A 20,731-nucleotide genomic window follows, 5' to 3' on the forward strand; every position below is an offset into this window, starting at 1 on the left:
TATCTGCACCAACTGGTTGCGAATTTAATTGTCACTTGTTTTTTTTGAGTTGAAAGGAGAATGACAGCGAAAGAGTCAGTGAATATGTTAATTACCTAGTTGTATTCTTTAGGAGCAAGGCTGCCTTTCTACTGAGGCGGAGATTAACGATGTGCAGAAATCAACCAATAGCATTATTGTTTGTCTTCTCCGCTCCGCTGAATTACAACCAATGCTATCGGTACTCCTTTTATCTTCGCTCATCAAAAAGCCTAAAGGGTCACTTCCGCCACTTGCACCATTCCACTCCCGGGGTTAACTGATGGTTAAATCAAAAATTCAAACGGATGTAGGCTAGTAAGTAGGTAGTTGAAATGCTATGTTGGGTTGGGTGGTTTACAGATATGTTTGAGCGCTCTTTATTAGCAATAAGCACTTTACCTGATATTGATTGGTATTTTTCTGGAAAATTTGTCTAAAACCAAGCAGCAGCAAACACAACATATGCACTTACGTAACTAACGTAACCTAATGAGATGCACGGTCGCGGCGCCCGCGCCCGCGCAGCCTTCGCGACACGATCGGTATCGGTATCGGCCACTCGGCCAGGAAATCACCTTATCGCGGTTCCTTTCCTTGCTAATATGTAGCTACAATGCTATAGGTACATATATTATATACCCTCAGATAATTTAGTTTTCTTGCGTTTTAACAAATATGACGAAAATCCAGAGGTTATTTGTGATGTACTTATGTATGTATTTTTAATCAAATGGGAGTGAAGTGAGTCAGGTCTTAATTAACAACAGCGCTTTTGTTTCGCTAATTGTCAGATCATTGCCCTACTGCAATAATATTTCAAAAGATCTTAAGAAACTTTGCCTATCAAATACTTTTACGACTTTTTCTACTTAGCACTGTTACGTCTGGCATGTTGTGTTAACCTAAGGTTAGATACTTATAAATATCGTCGGTATTATCGCGAAAACACAGTACCTAACAGAACAAGGTTTTAAATAAATGTGATCGGCAATGAGTAAAGATCAAAGTCATCAGTCTATTAATGTAGTAAACAAGTTTATATGAGCACTTAATCTTGAAAAGGATGTGTTTGTGTTTAAATGCGGTCTTATGGATGTTGCATGAAGCGTTTGATATTTCTGAACAGTGCACGATGCTAAAGATTCACAAATCAAGGCGTGAAATTTCAATATCTTAGAACAAAAGGTTATCAGCTATTAATGTAGCAAACAAGTTTACGAGTCCTTGATATAGGTAATTGGAAAATACAAATTACAATACCTACGTAACTTTAACAATTACCATGATACTATTGTGTCATCGTTCCAGAAAAGCTGTATTTTGCGTTTTGTCACGAACCCGAGACGCGATCTACGACTATAGATATACCTATTCTAAGAACAGACCTGCTAGTGCTAGCATGAGTTGCGTTCTCGCGCTCGACTTCATACATCTTGCGCGGTGGCGTGACTTCAAGCAGGCGTGGCTCACTCCGCGATTTCGTCGCTTTGCTACAGGTAGCTAAAAGTACATCCGTTTCCACATCAATTTTGGTGGCTAGCCATAAGCCGCGCGTCGCCACCTAGCGGCCATATCTGTGATCGTAACAGACGCGTTTTGTTAGAGAGTGAGTCTTCTGTACCTAGTAGGTACTATTATATATTCTGTGCTTCAAGTAGGTATGGACTCGCGCGCGTGAACGCAAGTAACGCAACTCATGCTGGACGGTCAGGATGTTAATATTATACCCAACCTACCACTGATGCATATGTAGGTAATTCCACTTTAAAATGCCCGGTGTAGAGGGTAAATCCATTAACATTTTAATCGAATTTCATCCAATCGCTGACGACCTCGTAATCTTCAATTGTTTTTAATTGGGTGCAGACATTTGAATGGAGTCTAGATCGGTGCAATTTTCTATCTTGGGTAAAATTTTTCTAGTAGGTACTTTAATCGATCCTAAGGTAAGGCGTGATAATCTCTCTCAAGTCCAAATTATAAGGCTAAGTAAGGTAGACGTACTGGTGCTCGACGCGGTCCCAGTACATGTCATCTTGAAACTTAAGTAATTGTCAATAGAGGTGACAGCAAGGTGTCATCTATTGGGCATTAGCATGTCGAGCACTAGTACGTTTACCTTACCAGCTTACTGTGTGTGTACACTGAGAGAAAAATCATTAGTAAACTAAACCAGGAATTAAAAAACAGTTCTGTACTGGGGGAAAAAATGAAATTTAGTAATAATTATAGACGTTTCACTATTTCTGTAAAGTTTATGTATTTCTACTAACAGCTCAGTAATCCTAAATCTAATTTCAACAAACAGATAATAGAAATTGCAAGACCTAATAGAAATTGCAAAAGTCAATTTGTTCCTCTTAGTTGACTCTCCTTGTCCCCGGATTAAGTTTATTTTTGTACTTAATTCTAAGTGTGTTTTTGTTATCCTTTTCTCTCAGTGTAGATAAGTTACTTCATATACCAAAGGTAGATAATTCAGTACCATTTAGACACTGATCTTGAGACAGATTATAAAAAAATATTTTGAAGTAACTGTTGGGGCTTTCCTTGTATTGTACCTAGTATTTTTTTTATTAGCCTATTTGTGTGTCCCACTGCTGGGCATAGACCTCCCTTCTCCCTTTCCAATCCTCCCTGTGCTCAGCAAGATCCCGCCAATCCCGCTGGAATGCATCTAAGTCGTCCCGCCATCTCTTTCTCGATCTGCCTCTGCCACGATACACTGGGGATGAAAAAAACATGTCAAGATTCTAATGCTAAAAAAACGAACTATAGTATTATAAAAGACCTTATTACTGAACGATATGAACCCAAGAACAGAGACCTCACAAAACAATCGGTCGACTTTAAAACTGCCCATCCTGTTAACCTCAAGAAACCCTTGAAACGTATTATATTTCACTAAAATGGCGCGTTTAATTACCAACAGAGCGAGACACAAAGCTCTCCTGAACGGGACTGAAAGAGTGGGGTTGTGTAAAAATAAAAGGCGAAAGAGAGGATGATGTCATGAGTACGGATAGCGGTCAAGGGTGAATACAGTGATAAAGGAGAAATATTCAACATAGGTATTAATTTTATCGAGCATGCTTGTCCATTCGGAACGTTTTCTTAAAATAACAATTTATTTTACTATAAGGTGCAGCGGGGCAGTTACGACTGCGGGATAATTTCAACTAGTCGAAATATCTTCCATGTTTTACATTATTACGTATCTATGCAAACTTGTGATAGTTGCCAATCCCATTGTGCCAGTTACCATCCACATATAATTATCTACGTAGCTAGTATGACAATAGATTTATATTTCCTTATTCTAACCTAACTCACTGCACGCAGGATGCATGCTAACATCGCATGCGCCGGCGCTATTTGCAACCATAAACTACAGTCAATCGCGTCGCCGTAGTACGATTCTACTGCAAACTAAAACGTCATAAGTGTCTTAACCTTCATAGGGTCTTACGACCTTTCAGTGTTACGTTGGATGCGTGGGAGCAGTGAATGGGTGACGCCAGTCGCCGACGCTTACACAACTCTATAAGGCTCTGTGGCTTACCTAGATTACTATACGGGTTAAAAGTGGTGTGACTTTAATGGTTTTAAACTGGATTTAAGTCTTTTTTCTACTGAGTTGCGGGACGTTCGGTAGACCAAAGGGTATAGGAATAATCTCGAATTGTGCTTATATGACTTTTTGGTTTGTATTCATACTAATCAGTCATTATAACCATATGGTTATGAATGTTATGATGAATCAAAGTGGTGATTAAGTTTATTAAAATTTAATTGATGACAAATGAAGTTTAAGTCTTATTTTTCTTTGAGAATTAAACTAAACCGAGTAGTTAATATTGCTAATATTACTGTTCGATTCTATGACAACTGCGAACTGACATCCTAATCCTAATTAGAGTCTGAAAGAGAAGTCGTGGAATGTATGGGGCCCAATACACTCCATTGACTTCTCTTTCCGCACATACTATATACGATATTGCTATTAAATATATATTATTAAAAGCTATTACTATTAAAAGGTTTAAATATATACACAAAATTTATGTTTTTATAATTAAAATGTTGTTATAACTAATTAGCGGCGCAGACATCTAACTAAACCGCTTGAGTTATAAATTGGGTCACCCGTCGATGCGGTTTATATATAACTGAGCTTTTGAACTATCCGTGTTCCACCTGCTCCTTTATATGTGATATTTTTAACTTCGGCACCTTGTTTTTAGGTTTCCGTACCCAAAGGGTAAAAACGGGACCCTATTATATTACTAAGACTCAAATATCCGTCTGTCCGTCTGTCACCAGGCTGTATCTTATGAACCGTGATAGCTAGACAGTTGAAATTTTCACAGATTATGTATTTCTGTTCCGATATAACAACAAATACTAAAAAGTACGGAACCCTCGGTGGGCGAGTCCGACTCGCTCTTGTCCGGTTTTTGTATTAAGGAAACAGGGATTTATGACGTTTTAAAGTTTCTCTACATTTTTATTGCAGCTTTGGTAATTCCTTATTTTATGTAGAGTCCCTCGTCTAAGCTTACTGTGCACCGACTTTGACAGAACAAATAAGTGTGGAAATGTCATTGTAAACTTACGTAATATTTTCATATACATTTATGATGACATTTTCATATTTTGTTATTGCAAAATCCATTCAGAGAGCTTAAGTAGCCCTTCCAAATATTCCATAGCCTTAGTAGGCGGATACCTCTTTCGCACACAAAACCAATAAAAACTGTTTTATATCTGGTACACCATTTTAAAGTAAAACTAATAGATTAATAAAATTAACCAAACCATCGGCCACAAAATGATTCATTTATAATAATAATATTCTAATCTATGCCCGTCCTAAATAAGGTGCGAATACGTTGGCAATCAGCAAACATAAGTTCAGTAGCTCGCGCCGAACAAACCAACATACACATACAGTCGTAGCTATTGGAAAATCAGTTTGAATTTGGAATTTATTGCGTGAGAATAGGGTAGGTATTTGAATGTGTTTCCAAACGGTTGTTCCGGCTGCTATGCTTGATGGTTGGTTGGCAGCATATTTTGTTTATATTCCGCGCACGGCCCGCGTGCTATAAGAATACATAATTTTTATCTGCTCACTTTGCAGGTACTGTAACTAAAATACACGTCATCATTAATGGTTTTGGCCAAAAAACTGCCTAGCCTTTCGGCTGCTTGTGTTTTCGATTTTGATAGATTTCGGCATAACAAATAACAATCATGTTTCGGCCGACACTAGAGCAAAACCGAACCTTTATTGGTTTCCTAAAAAATCCGGTTTCGGTTGGACACTACATATAAGTCACTATTCCAATAGTCACACCTAACATCAAATACACCTCCATCACTTGGACAAGGTTCCACCACAAACTGGTTGGCATTTCGCGACGCCGGCTAAACTAAGAACCATGACACAGTAAGAACAGATTTGGCGGCTGAGCAAATGTTTGCATAAGTTGTCAAGCAAATGAACTTATGTCCAATGTACCTACTTATTTAAGAAACATACGTTTTTAGGGTACCTACTGTAGGGCGCCAATCCACATAACCCAGTATTTAGTCCATGGCTTTCACTCAATAGGCCAATACATACCTACATTTTAGATTCCAACATCCCTCAATAGTTCTCATAACCTGGCAACACATTTTAAAAGCCGAAAAATGGCTCTACGTGTCGGCATCGGCTCTTCACACGCCTCCTAAAGGTCCGGAGCACCATTGTTCCGTAATTTTCGTAAACGGGAATTACACAATGAAGCCAGATCAAGCGGCTTTATGGAGGGAAATAATAAATTGTAAAAAATGTGTGATGACACAACAGAACCCTCGAAGCGCGAGTCTGACTCGCACTCGTCTGGTTTTACAAATTCTGTATAGAACTGAGTTTACGTTCACCGCCCACGTCAGCCTTCGTTGGTCATTCTGTTTAAATTATATTTTTATCGTTTTTGCCCAAAGTTGGGCTTTTCGGCATAGTGTAGCCTCCTACGCTACGTTCCCAACTCCAAATATAACGGTGCTGTAACTTTTAATAACATTTTGGAAGAGTTTCTGATAATATATCTGAATTTTTATGGTCAAGTAAAACTTTCACAGTTTTGGAACTTGGTTTGAAAATGCAGCCCATGTTGATTCATGAAAATCGACACGACAGTTACCGTGTCCCTGGGATGCGGGTGATAGATACCACGCGCTTAAATTGATATCTACTTACCATTCTTTAACCTTTTAACCGCCATAGAATGTTTCATCGAGCGTGTTCGTGTCGCCGGCGGTACGAAGTTTTGTCTTATTTATCAGAAAGCGGCAAAATGAGCCCGATTGTGTATTGTCTTAAGTCTACGGCGGTTATAATATTTAAATAATTAGGGTGGTATATTAAGATAAGATATACACTTCTAAAACTCAAACTTGTGAAATAATATAATTATGATCTCTATTTGTAAAACGATTGCAGGGTGGCGAATACTTTATACTTTGGGCGTGTGTTTACTTTTGATTTGACGCGTTGTTTAAGTTGTTTTATCCATTAGTACCTACTCATTGATGCTGACGAAAGAGAATTAAATCACTACGTTAATGCTGACTGTACAGTCCGCCTGCAATAATATGTTACTCTTCGAAGGCCGCAAAAATGTGATACACTCTTATGGCTCTACAAATAAGATCGTGTCAGATATTTTTGCGGCCTTCGTTGTGCAACATATTATTGCAGGTGACTGTACAACACGTTACCAGTAGAAGGACTCAAGAAAGCGCGGCCCACGCCGGCTTAGGTTTCACCACCAAATACGGCGTAGGCCGGCCCTTCTGATTAGAGTAGCCGCTTGTACGCGGTTATTCAATTACATTTAAATAGACGGTAATGACATTATTTATTATCTTGCCCTTAATTATGCTATACCTTCTAGAGTACCCAAATATGTAGTACCAATTTCGTAATTCGAATTAGACAGGTGATGTAGATAGCGCTGTATGGCTCCGTACACAAAATAAATAATATGAAATTATGCGGTAATTTTGGTTGTCAAAAGTTAACTTTCGACAATTCAGCAAACAAAACGTATGGTGCGGTACGGCACCATCTGGTTTTTCTAGCCTCAAAATAGGATCGTTTTTTTCTTATGCTTTACCTCTCTATTGCGATCAATCACTCTTTGACCGCTTATTTCTCTATTAGAAATTCTCTGCGTAACTATTATGCCACCAACTGTCTGGGTTTAGTGGTAAAGGTTCACGTAGAGTCGGATCGGAACAATATAATTCTGCATTCGGCACTGTATGTATACCGTACTTTAATTGCACTTTTTAACTAACATAACGACTCTATATAAGAGTACATTATCTAAATCTGAATGTAGAGTCAACCAAATTATTTTCTGGTGACTTATATCAATTATGTAAATCCAATATGTACACACATGTTTAGAACTACCCCAAATAATTTCAAATTAGGTAGATATATCATAAATGTACCTATTTATAAGATGTAGTTCGCGTTCTGATTCTAAATACATGATCGCAAACTTTATTACGGCCAGCGCTATAAAGGAATCATGTTCTTCAAGCTAATATGTATTCTATTTCTATAAATATTAAGGTTGTTATTGCTACAGCCCGGTATCTTTAATAATCGGGTCTTTCATTGTCTAACCAGACATTATAAGGCCCGTATTCTATTTACATTTGTATTGACGTGTGTAACATGTGCCTTTGTATTATCAGATACATCGGAGCGGCCGAGGTGATCAAAAGTATCTGAACACGCACTCTAACGCCTTGAAAATAGAGGCGTGTGGTGTGTTTAGATATTTGTGAGCACCTTGGCCGCTCTGATGTACCTTACTATCTGACGGCGACTGTACTAATAGCAACACTTGTCTGAATAAGTGGACCGTATGTCGTTGCAATAAGGAGGATTGCTCATTAACGTGTGGATGGTGGTCATGACAATTTACCATCATGAGTATTTTGGACACGGATGTAGGGTAATCCTATAAGTTCGATAAATTACCCAATAGATGTCGTTAATGAGGTACCACTACGGAACGCAAAAACGTTTACAGATATCTTTTTCTAAATTTAACATCATGTTACGGGGCTTATTCATTGCGGGAAAGAATATATGTCGGTACCTATACTGTTCCAAGTACATGGAGTACTGTGTTCTTATCGTTAAAATTTATTGCTTCGTGTAAGTGTGAGCACAAACACCTCAAATTACCCATAGGTGTGAAAGAACAACGGATGATCACACTCACACACACACACAGGTATAATTCATATACTCGTATTACACACAAGGAAACAATTCACACAATAACTTGTGAATGAGACGTGCACGATTCATTCGCGAATTATGTAAATTTGGATACGGCATTGGATACTTAGAGCAATTTTTGTTATAGGTAAAGACACATATAACTCCGTAGAGTCTGTGCGGAAAGAGAAGAGTCGCGGAATGTATGGAGTAATTGGAGCCGAATACATTCCACGACTCTTCTCTTTCCGCACAGACTCTATATGGTAAATAAAGTCTATTTCTTTATTTCCAGGTAAACTGGCGGCAAGATGACGACGAAATCGTACAGCAAACACAAGGAGTTCAAAGAGTTCTCCAGCAGCAGCAGCGGCGGCAAGACGCCCTTCGCGGGGGAACAATTCGGTCAGTTCCAATACGAGCATATATATCTTATCTTTGGAAATAGTTTTTAGCAATCTCATTCAGTGCTGAACATACAAAACCATTCACGGTGGAATGAAAACAGCGTCCGCGCTAGCGCCACATAGATGTTAGAGTTAGACCAAGATAAGTCTGCAACGATTTTGATAGCACACGCAGTGCAAGTGTTATTTTAAACGTCAAAATTCTATGAAATTATGACGTATATAAATAACACTTACACTGCGTGTGCTATCAAAATCGTTGCAGACTTGTCTTGGTCTAACTCTAGTGCCATGTGGGCCACAAGAAGTCAAGAACTTTTATCCCCTTTTATTTCGCCATCAATTTACGTATCCAATTAAAATTATCCGTAGTAGTTCAGTTAATTAAGGGTGAGGTTCTTTTGCAGGCGTAATAATTCCCTGAAGTTAAAATACTGTAACAGAACGCCATCTTTTGGAGAATTTATTAACCAAAATAAACTCTTAAACCATTTCATTACACACGCTGACAATGCCATCTATCGGTTAGTTCTCTATACTATGCTGTGTAGCCTGTGTACAATATATAAGCTGCAGATATAGTTGATCCTTCCCTGTAAGCAAATTTCTATGCGGGGTAAGTATCAATTATCTCTGCAGCTGGCTGTAACTTTATCTACACCGTGTTTTTTTTGATTTCCGTTAATTTCATCAAGGGTGCATTCCTGAGCTTAAATCAAGTAACTTTCTCAAAGACACCGATATTCTAATTAACTCCATTTCGGAGATAATCAATAATTTATTTTTTTCCTATAAGGCCTCTACAAGCGTGTACACTTGCCTTAGGGCCGGTTTACATATTGATTAGTGTTTAGAATGAGTTCATACATTTGCTAGTAAACTTAAGTACAATCTCGGTCGATCGACGTTCGAAATGACATTGATATGTCACTGATTTCAATTGTTTGGTTGAGTTAAATGTAATGCTCGTGTTACAACAACGCTACATGCTACATTTAATTACTTTTTAAACTTATTTTTTTTTTAAATAAAACGCAAAAAATAATTATTTTTTTTTAAATTTAGCTATGCCATTTAGTTCTCTTAAACGTTCTTAACCATACCCCGAAGTTAACGGAATTCAATAATAACACGGTGTATATTAATGTTTCTCATGTGAAACTTCTCGTGTTACGAGCCGATAGTAGTATTTTTGAAGTTCTGAGCTAATTAAATTATTGAAAAGTTAAGAAAGATCTTTAATATATTTTTTCCAGACATGCTGAAATCCGAACTGATCCCGGCGAACAGCAAGCTCAACAACATCGGCAATGGCGGTCACCGCGAGTACCAATACGAGTACCGTGAGGAGAAGCTGCCTCACGGGAAGTACGACCGGAAGAACCTGCACACCGTCGAGGTGAGCATATATATATCTACAGCTCAACTACATCGGCAATGGCGGTCACCACGAGTACCAATACGAGTACCGCGAGGAGAAGCTGCCTCACGGGAAGTACGACCGGAAGGACCTGCACACCGTCGAGGTGAGCATATATATCTGAGCAGCTCAACAACCTCGGCAATGGCGGTCACCGCGAGTACCACTACGAGTACCGTGTAGCCACGAGTAAAGGATGACTCACGCTAGACCGGTCCGTGCCCGGGCCGACGAGGCGTCCTGTTTTCTATGACGGCAGATCGGTGATATATATATTTAAGCTAGTGCGAGGAAAAATCAGTAACCCAGAGTTACTAGAGACGATAGGTGTTTATGCGTCGCCACGGTACGTGTGGCGGAGGCGCAGACCGCCTCTACTGGTTGAGCCGCACGCGCGCACCGGATTGATGCGCACGGCCCCTTGGACGAGAGCCACCAGCACATTTAACCAAGTTGCCAATCGAACTGACGTATTTAACTGTTCTGAAAGTGAATTTGTAAAGGTTACATTGTTTGTGTTGTGTTATTCTTAGCTTAGTTATAGTACTTATATAGTATATACCTAATAATAGCCTTTTGAGGTGTCTATTGCTGCGCCTTCCATTCCGCAATCACTACTAGAGTCTGTTCGGAAAGAGAAGAGCTAGGTGGAATCTATTGGGCCCCACACATTCCACAACTCTTCTCTTTCCGTACAGTCTACATCATCCTAGCTGTCATCAATTCTGCGATATTTCTACGTACTTCACTATTAATCTTTGATTACATTCCAGGAGTACACAATACCACCAAAAACGCTGCCGAAGTCCGAAGCCAGCTCGTACTTCTACGAGCGCGAGGAGCGCGACCTGCCCGCCATCACCTCCGGCACCAGGACATACAACTACGAAACCAACACCAGTTCCACGCCAGGTACCAAATTAACTCGTATTTTGTAGTTTCATGTAGCGAATTTGAAATTACCGAGCCCCATTTTATCTTCTTGCGCTATGACGCCCGGCCGGGATCCGAGCAGGCGAGCAGTCGATCCCCAAGTAGCATTGCAAGCTGTATATAAGCTGTATTAAAGTTTATTTGTATACTATAAGCTGTACAGTTAGGCTGTACAAAGGCTGTATAAGCGCTTATACAGCCCTTATAAGTAAAAAAAGGGCCCAAATTATACAGCCTTTGGCGTTATTAGAGCTGTAGAGTAGCTGTATAAGCAATACATAAGCTGCATAATAGCTGCATTACAGCTATATTTCGGTGTAACAGGAAACCTTAACACTACAGATAATCTCTTATAAGTACGATATAAGAATATAAGTTTTAAATGAGCTATAAGAAAGAATTACAAGAGAATAATAATCATTTAAGAAACTAAAATGTCTTAATCTTGTTCATTCGTAATATAGTAATGGCGACAATAAAGTGTTATAGTGGATGGTAAAAGTAAAAGTAAATATTATACAGGACTTGAATGGAATTTTACATTATTGGTAAGTGCGGATTATTATTTATTGTGAACCTGTGTATCTTTTCTGGCAAAATATTTACGCGCCTGCAAAATAACAAAGAGAAACCATAAGGAAAATATCAAAAATCGGTAAAGTTACTGTTTGTTTTTAAGGTTAGAGTATCAAAAATATTTATAAATATTAATTCTAAGGCTAAACAATTTATTTTAGCTGGTAATAGACATGTGCGCCGATGGCAAAATCATCGGCGGCGGCGTCCGATGATTTTTTGACCGGCGGCGGCGGCGTGATCGGCGTGAAATCGGCGTGGCATAATTTTTTATACTGCATGAGAACATGGCTGTAGAAACTCTACATTAAAGCCTTTTGAGTATTTACTAGGCTATCCAAAACATATTACGTGTGTTTTCTAAATTATTGCCGAAAATATATCCCATCATGTCACTTGGCAACCATTTCTTACCAGCCTAACGGCTAGCAACGGTATGTTTAAATATTTACATAAAAAGGACACTTTAAAACGCTACATTTAAGGCAGTATAATGACTTTGCAAGCGTAATACAAATAAAACACAAAAATATTTATTTATAAGTTAAGTCGTAAGTTAAGAAAATCTACAATGACTTTTCCCAGCCGTTGTCGTCTCACCTATGATTTGTTACGAAATAATGATGAACTACTTAACATTTGTCTAAACTGAAGTTCATTAGAAATCTATGTTAGAATAAAGATGTCGTCGTTTTGATTCATTTCGTCAGGTTGATTCGCTCAACAGAATGTCTTCGAAGTGTCTCGTGTCGATGGCACTTGCAGGGGCACTTGCGTGTCTTCAGACCTACAAACTGTGAGCGACTACCCAAAGATTTGATACGAGCGAGCCCTCTGACGGAAGATTTAAGATTCGCTTGAGATAATCTGAATCTGAAACTTTTAACCCTCTCTTTACATTTTAGAAGTAGCCATATTCGTCCACAAAAATATACATCTTTTTAAATTTTGCCAAAATGCCAGACGCAAACAGTATTTAGAACTTCCGGAGCCGAAACTAGAGATCTACAAAAACGGCCCCTATTACAGGGCTATTAAAATTTACAATAAAATTCTTGCTTATTTAAAAACATCATACAACCAATTTGCGACAAATCTAAAAAGTAAGCTGGTCGAAAAGTGCTACTACAGTATATCTGAATTTATGGAAGATACCTTGTTATAATTATAAGTATACATATGTAAGAAAACACATTTTAGTAAAAAAATATAAAATTGATTATTCCTAATTGTTACCTACTCTTAATTTACTTTAAGTCATGTTATGCTTGTCACATAAAACTTATAATTTGATTTGTTACAAATATTTTTGTGATACCCTACCAGGGTCCATGACATCATCTCAGCCATAAGACGTCCACTGCTGAACATAGGCCTCCCCCTTGGACCTCCATACGTGCCGGTTGGAAACGACCCGCATCCAGTGTCTTCCGGCGACCTTAACAAGGTCGTCTGTCCATCTTGTGGGTGGACGTCCTACGCTGCGCTTGCTAGTCCGTGGTCTCCACTCGAGCACTTTTCGACCCCATCGGCCATCTTCTCTGCGTGCAATGTGGCCTGCCCATTGCCACTTCAGCTTGCTAATCCGGTGGGCTATGTCGGTGACTTTAGTTCGTCTACGGATCTCCTCATTTCTGATTCGATCACGTAGAGAAACTCCGAGCATAGCCCTCTCCATAGCTCGTTGAGCGACTTTGAGTTTTGAGATGAGGCCGATAGTGAAAGACCACGTTTCGGAGCCGTAAGTCATCACTGGTAACACACATTGATTAAAGACTTTCGTCTTGAGGCACTGAGGTATATCGGACGAAAAAACATTGCGTAGTTTCCCGAACGCTGCCCAACCGAGTTGGATTCGGCGGTTGACCTCTTTCTCGAAGTTGGACCTACCTAATTGGACTACTTGTCCTAGGTAGATGTACGAGTCAACAACTTCGAGTGCCGAGTTCCCAACAAAGACTGGGATGGGCATAACATTGGCATTTGACATAAGTTTCGTCTTGTCCATGTTCATTTTCAAGCCCACCCGTTGTGAAACTCGGTTGAGGTCATCGAGCATCATGCTGAGTTCCTCCATCAACTTTGCCATGACTACGATATCGTCGGCAAACCGAAGGTGAGTGATGTATTCGCCGTTGATGTTGATGCCAAGTCCTTCCCATTTCAGGAGCTTGAAGGCGTCTTCCATTACGGCGGTAAACAGTTTCGGAGAGATAACGTCTCCCTGCCTTACGCCTCTTCGCAATGGAATCGCCCTCGTGCTCTGCTCCTGTACTCGGACCGACATGGTGGCGTTACTATACAAATACTTCAACACTTCGATGTACCGATAGTCAATATGGCATCGCTGAAGAGACTCAAGCACCGCCCATGTTTTCACCGAATCGAAGGCTTTCTCATAGTCCACAAACGCTAAGCATAATGGCAAGTTATACTCTTCGGTCTTCTGTATAACTTGCCGCAGCGTATGGATGTGGTCTATGGTACTATAGCCTTTTCGGAAACCGGCTTGTTCGGGAGGCTGGAAGTCATCAAGTCTGTGTTCGAGACGGTTCGTGATGACCCTTGAAAACAGCTTATAGACATGGCTCAGAAGCGTGATGGGTCTGTAGTTCTTCAATAGGTTGTTATCACCTTTTTTGAAGAACAGCACCACCTCGCCTCTATTCCGTGTTTCAGGCGTTATGCCCTCGGACAAGACGGAATTAAAGAGCTTCTGGAGGACTTTAAGTACCGGTGTTCCACCCGCTCTCAGAAGCTCTGAAGTGATTCCGTCTTTGCCCGGCGCCTTGTTGTTCTTAAGCTGCTTCAGGGCCATCCTAATCTCGTACAGACTGATGTCCGGGATATCTTCGGTATAATGTCGGGACAGCTTGGCTCTTGGATCTCCTACCAAGCTGTCAACGGGCTTTGCGATCGAAGTGTATAACTGTCCATAGAACCTCTCGATCTCGCCTAAAACCTCCGCTTTGCTCGACGCTATGCTGCCATCTTCCCGTTTCAGCTTTGTTAGCTGGCTTTGCCCAATAGACGTGTCCTTTGCGAACACTTTGGAGCCTTGGTTTTGCTCAATAGTCTCTTTAATACGGTTAGTATTAAAGAGACGCAGATCATGTCGCAAGGACTTAGATATACGTCTATTGAGCTGCTTATATGACTTCGCGTCATCGGGAGACTGCAACTGAAGCGTCCCAGGGTCCATGTGCCTGTATGTTACTATGTAGTTTACTCGTATGTAATATAATCTAAATATAAAAATCTATAATCTCTAATAAGTACATTGTAGGTATTTCATAAAAGAGTTTGATGGAATATTAAGGTTTACTTGATTTTCTTTGTTACTTGCTTAATGATGACCCTTGGTGAGATGCTTACTACAGTAAAACAAAATGCGTTCTATAAAAAAGCTGTGCGATAACATATCAAATAGTAAACTGTGATCAAATAATAACACCGCAACGACAAAAGTGATGCTAATTTGTTTCACTGGCAAATAATAAGCGAAAAAGCATAAGGATCTTTAATTTATACCTCTGACACTATCTACTCACTATGCAACATGCAATAAAACACGATAGGTATCAAAATTTTCCACGCCGATTATACGCCGGTCAAATTTATCGGCGGCGGCGGCGTGGCAAAATCGTCGGCGGCGGCGGCGCGGCGGCGCGGCGCACATGTCTAGCTGGTAATCATAACACGGCGTTAGTCTGCTAAATATTTGCAAGTATTTCTTTAATTATATTTACAAATACGTTTTTTTTTTCTTGTAAAATGGCGACAATTTTTAAACAGCCTACAGGATAGTTGGAGAGCATTATAATCTTAGTAGCTGTGCTGTGTAATAAATGGAGTGTCTTTTACAGCTTTTGTAATTAAAACAGCTTTATAATAGAATATTTGTATTCGTTTGGCTGTATTTCGGTTCTCCGTACATAAGTTATAATTCTCTTTAGAGATCCGTATAACAAATAAAAAACCTGTACTGTAACTGTCATTCATTAAAAACATTCGTAAAAACTAAAAAACTAAAACTAGTGCCTACATCAAATCATGGGATTAGTTGTCAAGCGGACCCCAGGCTCTCATGAGCCGTGGCGAAATGCCGGGATAACGCGAGGAAGAAGAAGACTGTAACTGTCATATATTCCTTTAGTTTTATAATACACTTATTTTCAGAAATCATTACACTACTATACTTATACGAGTGCAAAATTACGCCAAAAGATTGTTATAAGCGACTCTATCAGTAATACAGAAAAAAGCTGTACTATAGCTGCCATTTATTCATTTGGTTTTATAATACCCTTACAGACAGAAGTTATACAACTACTATTCTTATAGGAGAGTAAGATTACGCCATAAGAAATAGCTTTAAAACGGGGTTGACAGATACATTTGTACAGCTACAAGTGCCTAGTGATACTACAATACAGCCTGTATCCAGCTTTTACGATAAAATTAGCTTGTAGTGTTTCATAACACTTAATGTTTTAAAACGGAGTTGACAGATACTTTTGTACAGCTAAAAGTGCCAAGTGTTACTACAATACAGCCTGTATACAGCTTTTAAGATAGAATTAGCTTGTAGTCTCTCACAACACTTTTAGTTTTATAGTAGATTTTTTATATTCTGATAAAGCACCCCATGCTTCCGCAGAATCCTTTATAATGATTTTATACAGCTTGAGCTGTATAATGTCTGTAAAGTACCTTTTATACAGCTTAAATCTTTTCTGACACTCTTATACGTCCCTTAAATCACTCTAAGTTCTTAATTGGCTGCTATATTGATGTTGCCGACACTTCCATGCTACTTGGGTCGCTTGTTGCGTTCATTCAGCCGAATTCCCTGGAGTTGGAGCACTATTCTCCTCAAATCTTCTTGTTTTCCTGCAGAACAGAAGAACATCTTTAAATTCGACGTCCTTTAGTTCACTCTCTTTTATTAATGTATCTTTACCGATACCGATGTATTATATATATCGCTCGTTTCATTGCCCGTTACTCCCTGATGCCCCGCTACCCATGCCACCGTGACACTTCTTTGCTTGCCTATCAAGTTTTGCTCCTCCTTGTTTCTCTCAGACGAGGTGACCGATACCTTGTTTATAGCTTTCAGTGGCTGAACTTATATTAAAATTTTCGTGCAGGTTACTCGAAGGTGAAGAGCAGCAAGGTGACCAAAGACCTGTCGCACAACGTGGAGGAGCTGGACTCGCTCCTTGATGACCTGCAGAAGGACCAGGAGCGACAGCTGTATAAGAGTAAGTACTATAGTTAGTCTAAACTAACTTTGCACCGTCTTAGCAGCGACAGTGTGACCTTGGAAGTCAGCAGTGGCGTAGCTAATAGGCGTGGGCGAATGGGGCCTTTGCTCACGGCCTCGCACTTAGGGGGCCTCCCAAAGCCAATTTTTTTATTGCCTTGGGAGAACACATTGAAAAGGGCCTTGCAGATGTGGTTTTCGCCCACGGCTAGATTTGTTCACGCTGCGCCACTGGAAGTCATCAGTACCTTTATAGACGTCATTTTTATATTTAAGCCAAGCCATTAAATATTATCATGGACGCAGGGTATATTAGTGACGTTAATTATTTATTTTGTTTCGCAGGTGGCTACGCTTCAGACACAGCTGAAAGCACATCATTCGACTATAAGAGAGGGTAATTTTATATTTTTAAATTACAAGTAGAACACGACAGTTATTATGTACACAAACACATATAAGTACTTATTTACAGACCTCTTTACGTGCCTGAATAAAGAGAATCAGAGTTGTCTCGTTTCGCAGATTAGTTTCGGAACCACACGCTAGATGTCGCTGTTAAGTTTTTAAAATATTTTTTGTGCACACCCCCAGTGGCGCGCTTCTGCGAAATAAAATAAAGTTCTTTGATATGCCTTGTGACGTAATTAATGTCTAATTGTAGAGGTGTCGGGTTTACAAACCTGATTGAGACAAAACTAATTGGTGTTAACAACACAATGTCACCATTTTTTTTTAAATATTTCCAGCACCCCAGTGAAGGCTCCATCCAGTGGCTACTCAACCCTCAAGCGTGAGGAGCGTGTGGAATCATCCTCATGGGGTTCCAGCCCACCTCCTCCCACCACCACCCGCGCGGCGGAGATCAGGCAGGAGATGTACCGCGAGGAGAAAACAGGTAGGGTACAGGGTCGCCATGTGATGAAATATGTTGAAAAAACAACTGGGTCTAATGTATGTGCGTAGTGCATGGTTTACCGGTCTATCTTTGACTGCCTGTGGGACATTACATGATTATTAGACTCCATGGTAGGATGGTATTCATGGGACATCTCTGGTTTTATTACATTGGAATACGTACCTACTAAGAGATGCGTTTGGGAGTACATTTAACATAACAAAACTGCCTAGGTTTATGTGGTTTTCTCAAGTTTTTAGTTCCAAATTTCCAATGTACTTTATGTTTCCACAGAGTCCCGTGTGGTGCCGCAGGTGGTGCCTGCGCCGGCGCCGGCGTCGATTCAGGCCTGCACGCACTGCCACCACCAAATGAGCTCCACATCAGGCACTGTAAGTTTATACATAGTGTACATACCCCCTATAAACTTTACAAGCCTCCATTAGATAATTTAAGTTTTATCCCTGTCTTACCAATACATAATTCAACGTGACAGATCGTATTACTACTACGACGCTATTGGCAGGGAAGGGGGGTTGGTTGGGTTGGGATATTATCCCAACGCCTTCTTACGCTAATTCTGCTTTTTCCACTGTCCGGTGTTCCCGTCAAAAACTTTTCGGGTGGCAGTCAGAAGCAGATGGCATGAGAAGTTTTGGTCGTCGTGGCAAGTTCGTACTTTGATTATGCCGCTGCAATTTTGCAAAACAGCAAAAGCACGAGCAGAGTGTATTACAATCACTTCCATCGACCACGTTGGGTTGTATGTTGTATGTAGTAGTATTTCCGAGAACGTGTCAATGATAAGATTTTCATAGGTACAAGTTTAATTCGTAAGTACTTGATTAGGCGTACTGGAATGAAAAATGTTTAACTTAATTTTGAACAGAACACTCTATAGTTCAGATCAGACTTAGGTACCTACGTCTTACGTCAACGTAGAACGTAAGTATTAATTTACACTCAATACATGTCAATTTAATATTGCAGCTGTCCCGCTCCAGCACTCCCATGAATAAAGTGACGACAACAGTGAAGACCTACACGTACGAGGTGCCCGCCGACCAGGACCCGACCACCGTGCCCATCCCCACTCACGATTCTCACACTTATGTTAGCGACACTGAAAATGTTCGCACGTGAGTATATATACTAAATTAAATACACTGCATCCATACGTAGGTATTAACACTGATTAGGCGGCGCGGCGGCAGTGTCAAAACCTGCCTACGACGGCGGTGTATGAATAGCGTGACCTTGAAAACTATAAGATCCTAAAACATCTCTATCATGATGATAATACATCTCATCTCTAAGATGAGCACACAACACGAATGGTAATATGTAGGTATTTGTTATTGTTCCAAAAATAATATTCGTAGATTAGAACTTTTTTATTGTCACGATACCTAGGCGTCAATCAATCACGTTGAATCACGACACAACCATGCCCTGAACAAAGCTAGCTGAGTGATTGATGCGCCATCTATTGAGACACGGGGAAACTGTATATTGAAACTATTTATTGTACTCTTTTACATTCTATGTCGCTTGTGTTCAATTCATAATTTTTTAGTCTTTTCGTCTTGTATGTACCGATCACGGTCCGCGATTGTTGAGCCATTTAGCATCCTAGGTAAATTGGTTGTTCGTTGGGACTTCCGCTATGGAATGTCCAATTTAGCTAGGACCCTAAATGGCATAACAATCACGGAGCGTGACTGTACTATTATGAAAAAACCCTCTGCCTCGGTTATCCTTCCCTGGATGGTTAAACATCCCTAAATCAACAAAATTATGACGGAAAGGCGAATGAAAAAGAATGAATAAATCGATTGCTTGCAGTTTGAGCCGAACGACGACGGCTGGTGCCCCGGTGGCGCCACCTCCCGGCGGCTGCCAGTACTGCCAGCACTGCAACACCAGCACCCGAGTGCGCCGCGACCAGTATTCCGCTACTGACAGTATGTATTTGAAGTAATGTAGCTAGGTACTTATACACCGTGTTTATTTATTTCCGTTAATTTCAAGGGTGCATTCTTGAGCTTAAATCAAGTAACTTTCTCAAAGACACCGGCATTCTAATTAACTCCATTTTGGAGATATTTTTTTTCTGATAAGGCCCCTACGAGCGTGTAGACTTGCCTTAGGTAAGGGCCTGTTTATATATAGATTCGTTTTTAGTATAGTACGTCTCTGGACAAAGCTGAATTGGTAAGGTCTTTGGTTAGATATATTTCTTTATTAATAAACATGAATAATGAATGTTTCAGTGTCCGAGCACACAACGGAGCGCATGGTGTACCCGTCTCCAGCCAACGAGGTGAAGCTGCTGCCGTCCAGCCCGCCAGCTCCCCTCACCACGCATCTCACGCCGGAGCGCAATGGACACGGCCCTTATGTAAGTACTAGCTAAACTGTGATTTTACGGTTCCGTAGGTACTAGGGTTGCCAGATGGTCGGGATTTGGCGGGATTCTCCCGATTTTTAGCAGGTGTTCCCGATTCCCGACAAAGTGTAAACTGTCCCGAAAAACAGCTTCTCGTTATAAAACAATAATAATTTCAAGTTCCGAACTGTCGTCGAGCGAGCGAGCTGACGTAGTGCCAATAATGTAAAATATCGTTGTTTTTAATACAATTACTTTAATTTGAATGTATTTTTTTTTAGAGATGCCCCGAATAGTGAATTTGGCCGAATACCGAATATTCGGCCCCTCTCTCAGCCGAATACCGAATATTCGGCGACCGAATATTCGGCATGACATGCGAACATTTTGAGTCACAATTATTATGCAAACTGTTCTCCATCAAATAAAGCACTACGTTTGCTAAGATATAATTTTATGTTGAACAGAATTAATGAATGTATATTAGAGTCAATCAAATCAGACCCATGATAAAAATAAAAT

The 20,731-nt window shown here is 40.1% G+C and overlaps 1 protein-coding gene across 1 annotated transcript in view; it reads left to right on the forward strand.

Annotated features, from left to right (window-relative positions):
• Nucleotides 1-20,731, forward strand: part of LOC134801593 (mucin-2) — a 45,079-nt gene that overhangs the window by 19,694 nt on the left and 4,654 nt on the right. Inside the window, exons 2-11 of the mRNA XM_063774210.1 lie at nucleotides 8,613-8,722; nucleotides 9,981-10,123; nucleotides 10,918-11,056; nucleotides 16,807-16,920; nucleotides 17,268-17,319; nucleotides 17,672-17,820; nucleotides 18,115-18,212; nucleotides 18,811-18,959; nucleotides 19,666-19,784; nucleotides 20,094-20,221. Of these exons, the coding sequence (XP_063630280.1) occupies nucleotides 8,629-8,722; nucleotides 9,981-10,123; nucleotides 10,918-11,056; nucleotides 16,807-16,920; nucleotides 17,268-17,319; nucleotides 17,672-17,820; nucleotides 18,115-18,212; nucleotides 18,811-18,959; nucleotides 19,666-19,784; nucleotides 20,094-20,221 (1,185 nt within the window). The 5' untranslated portion in view covers nucleotides 8,613-8,628. The remainder of the gene's footprint in view (nucleotides 1-8,612; nucleotides 8,723-9,980; nucleotides 10,124-10,917; nucleotides 11,057-16,806; nucleotides 16,921-17,267; nucleotides 17,320-17,671; nucleotides 17,821-18,114; nucleotides 18,213-18,810; nucleotides 18,960-19,665; nucleotides 19,785-20,093; nucleotides 20,222-20,731) is intronic.

This window comes from Cydia splendana, chromosome 22 (assembly GCF_910591565.1).
Source record: "Cydia splendana chromosome 22, ilCydSple1.2, whole genome shotgun sequence".
In the NCBI taxonomy this organism is placed as follows: Eukaryota; Metazoa; Arthropoda; class Insecta; order Lepidoptera; family Tortricidae; genus Cydia; species Cydia splendana.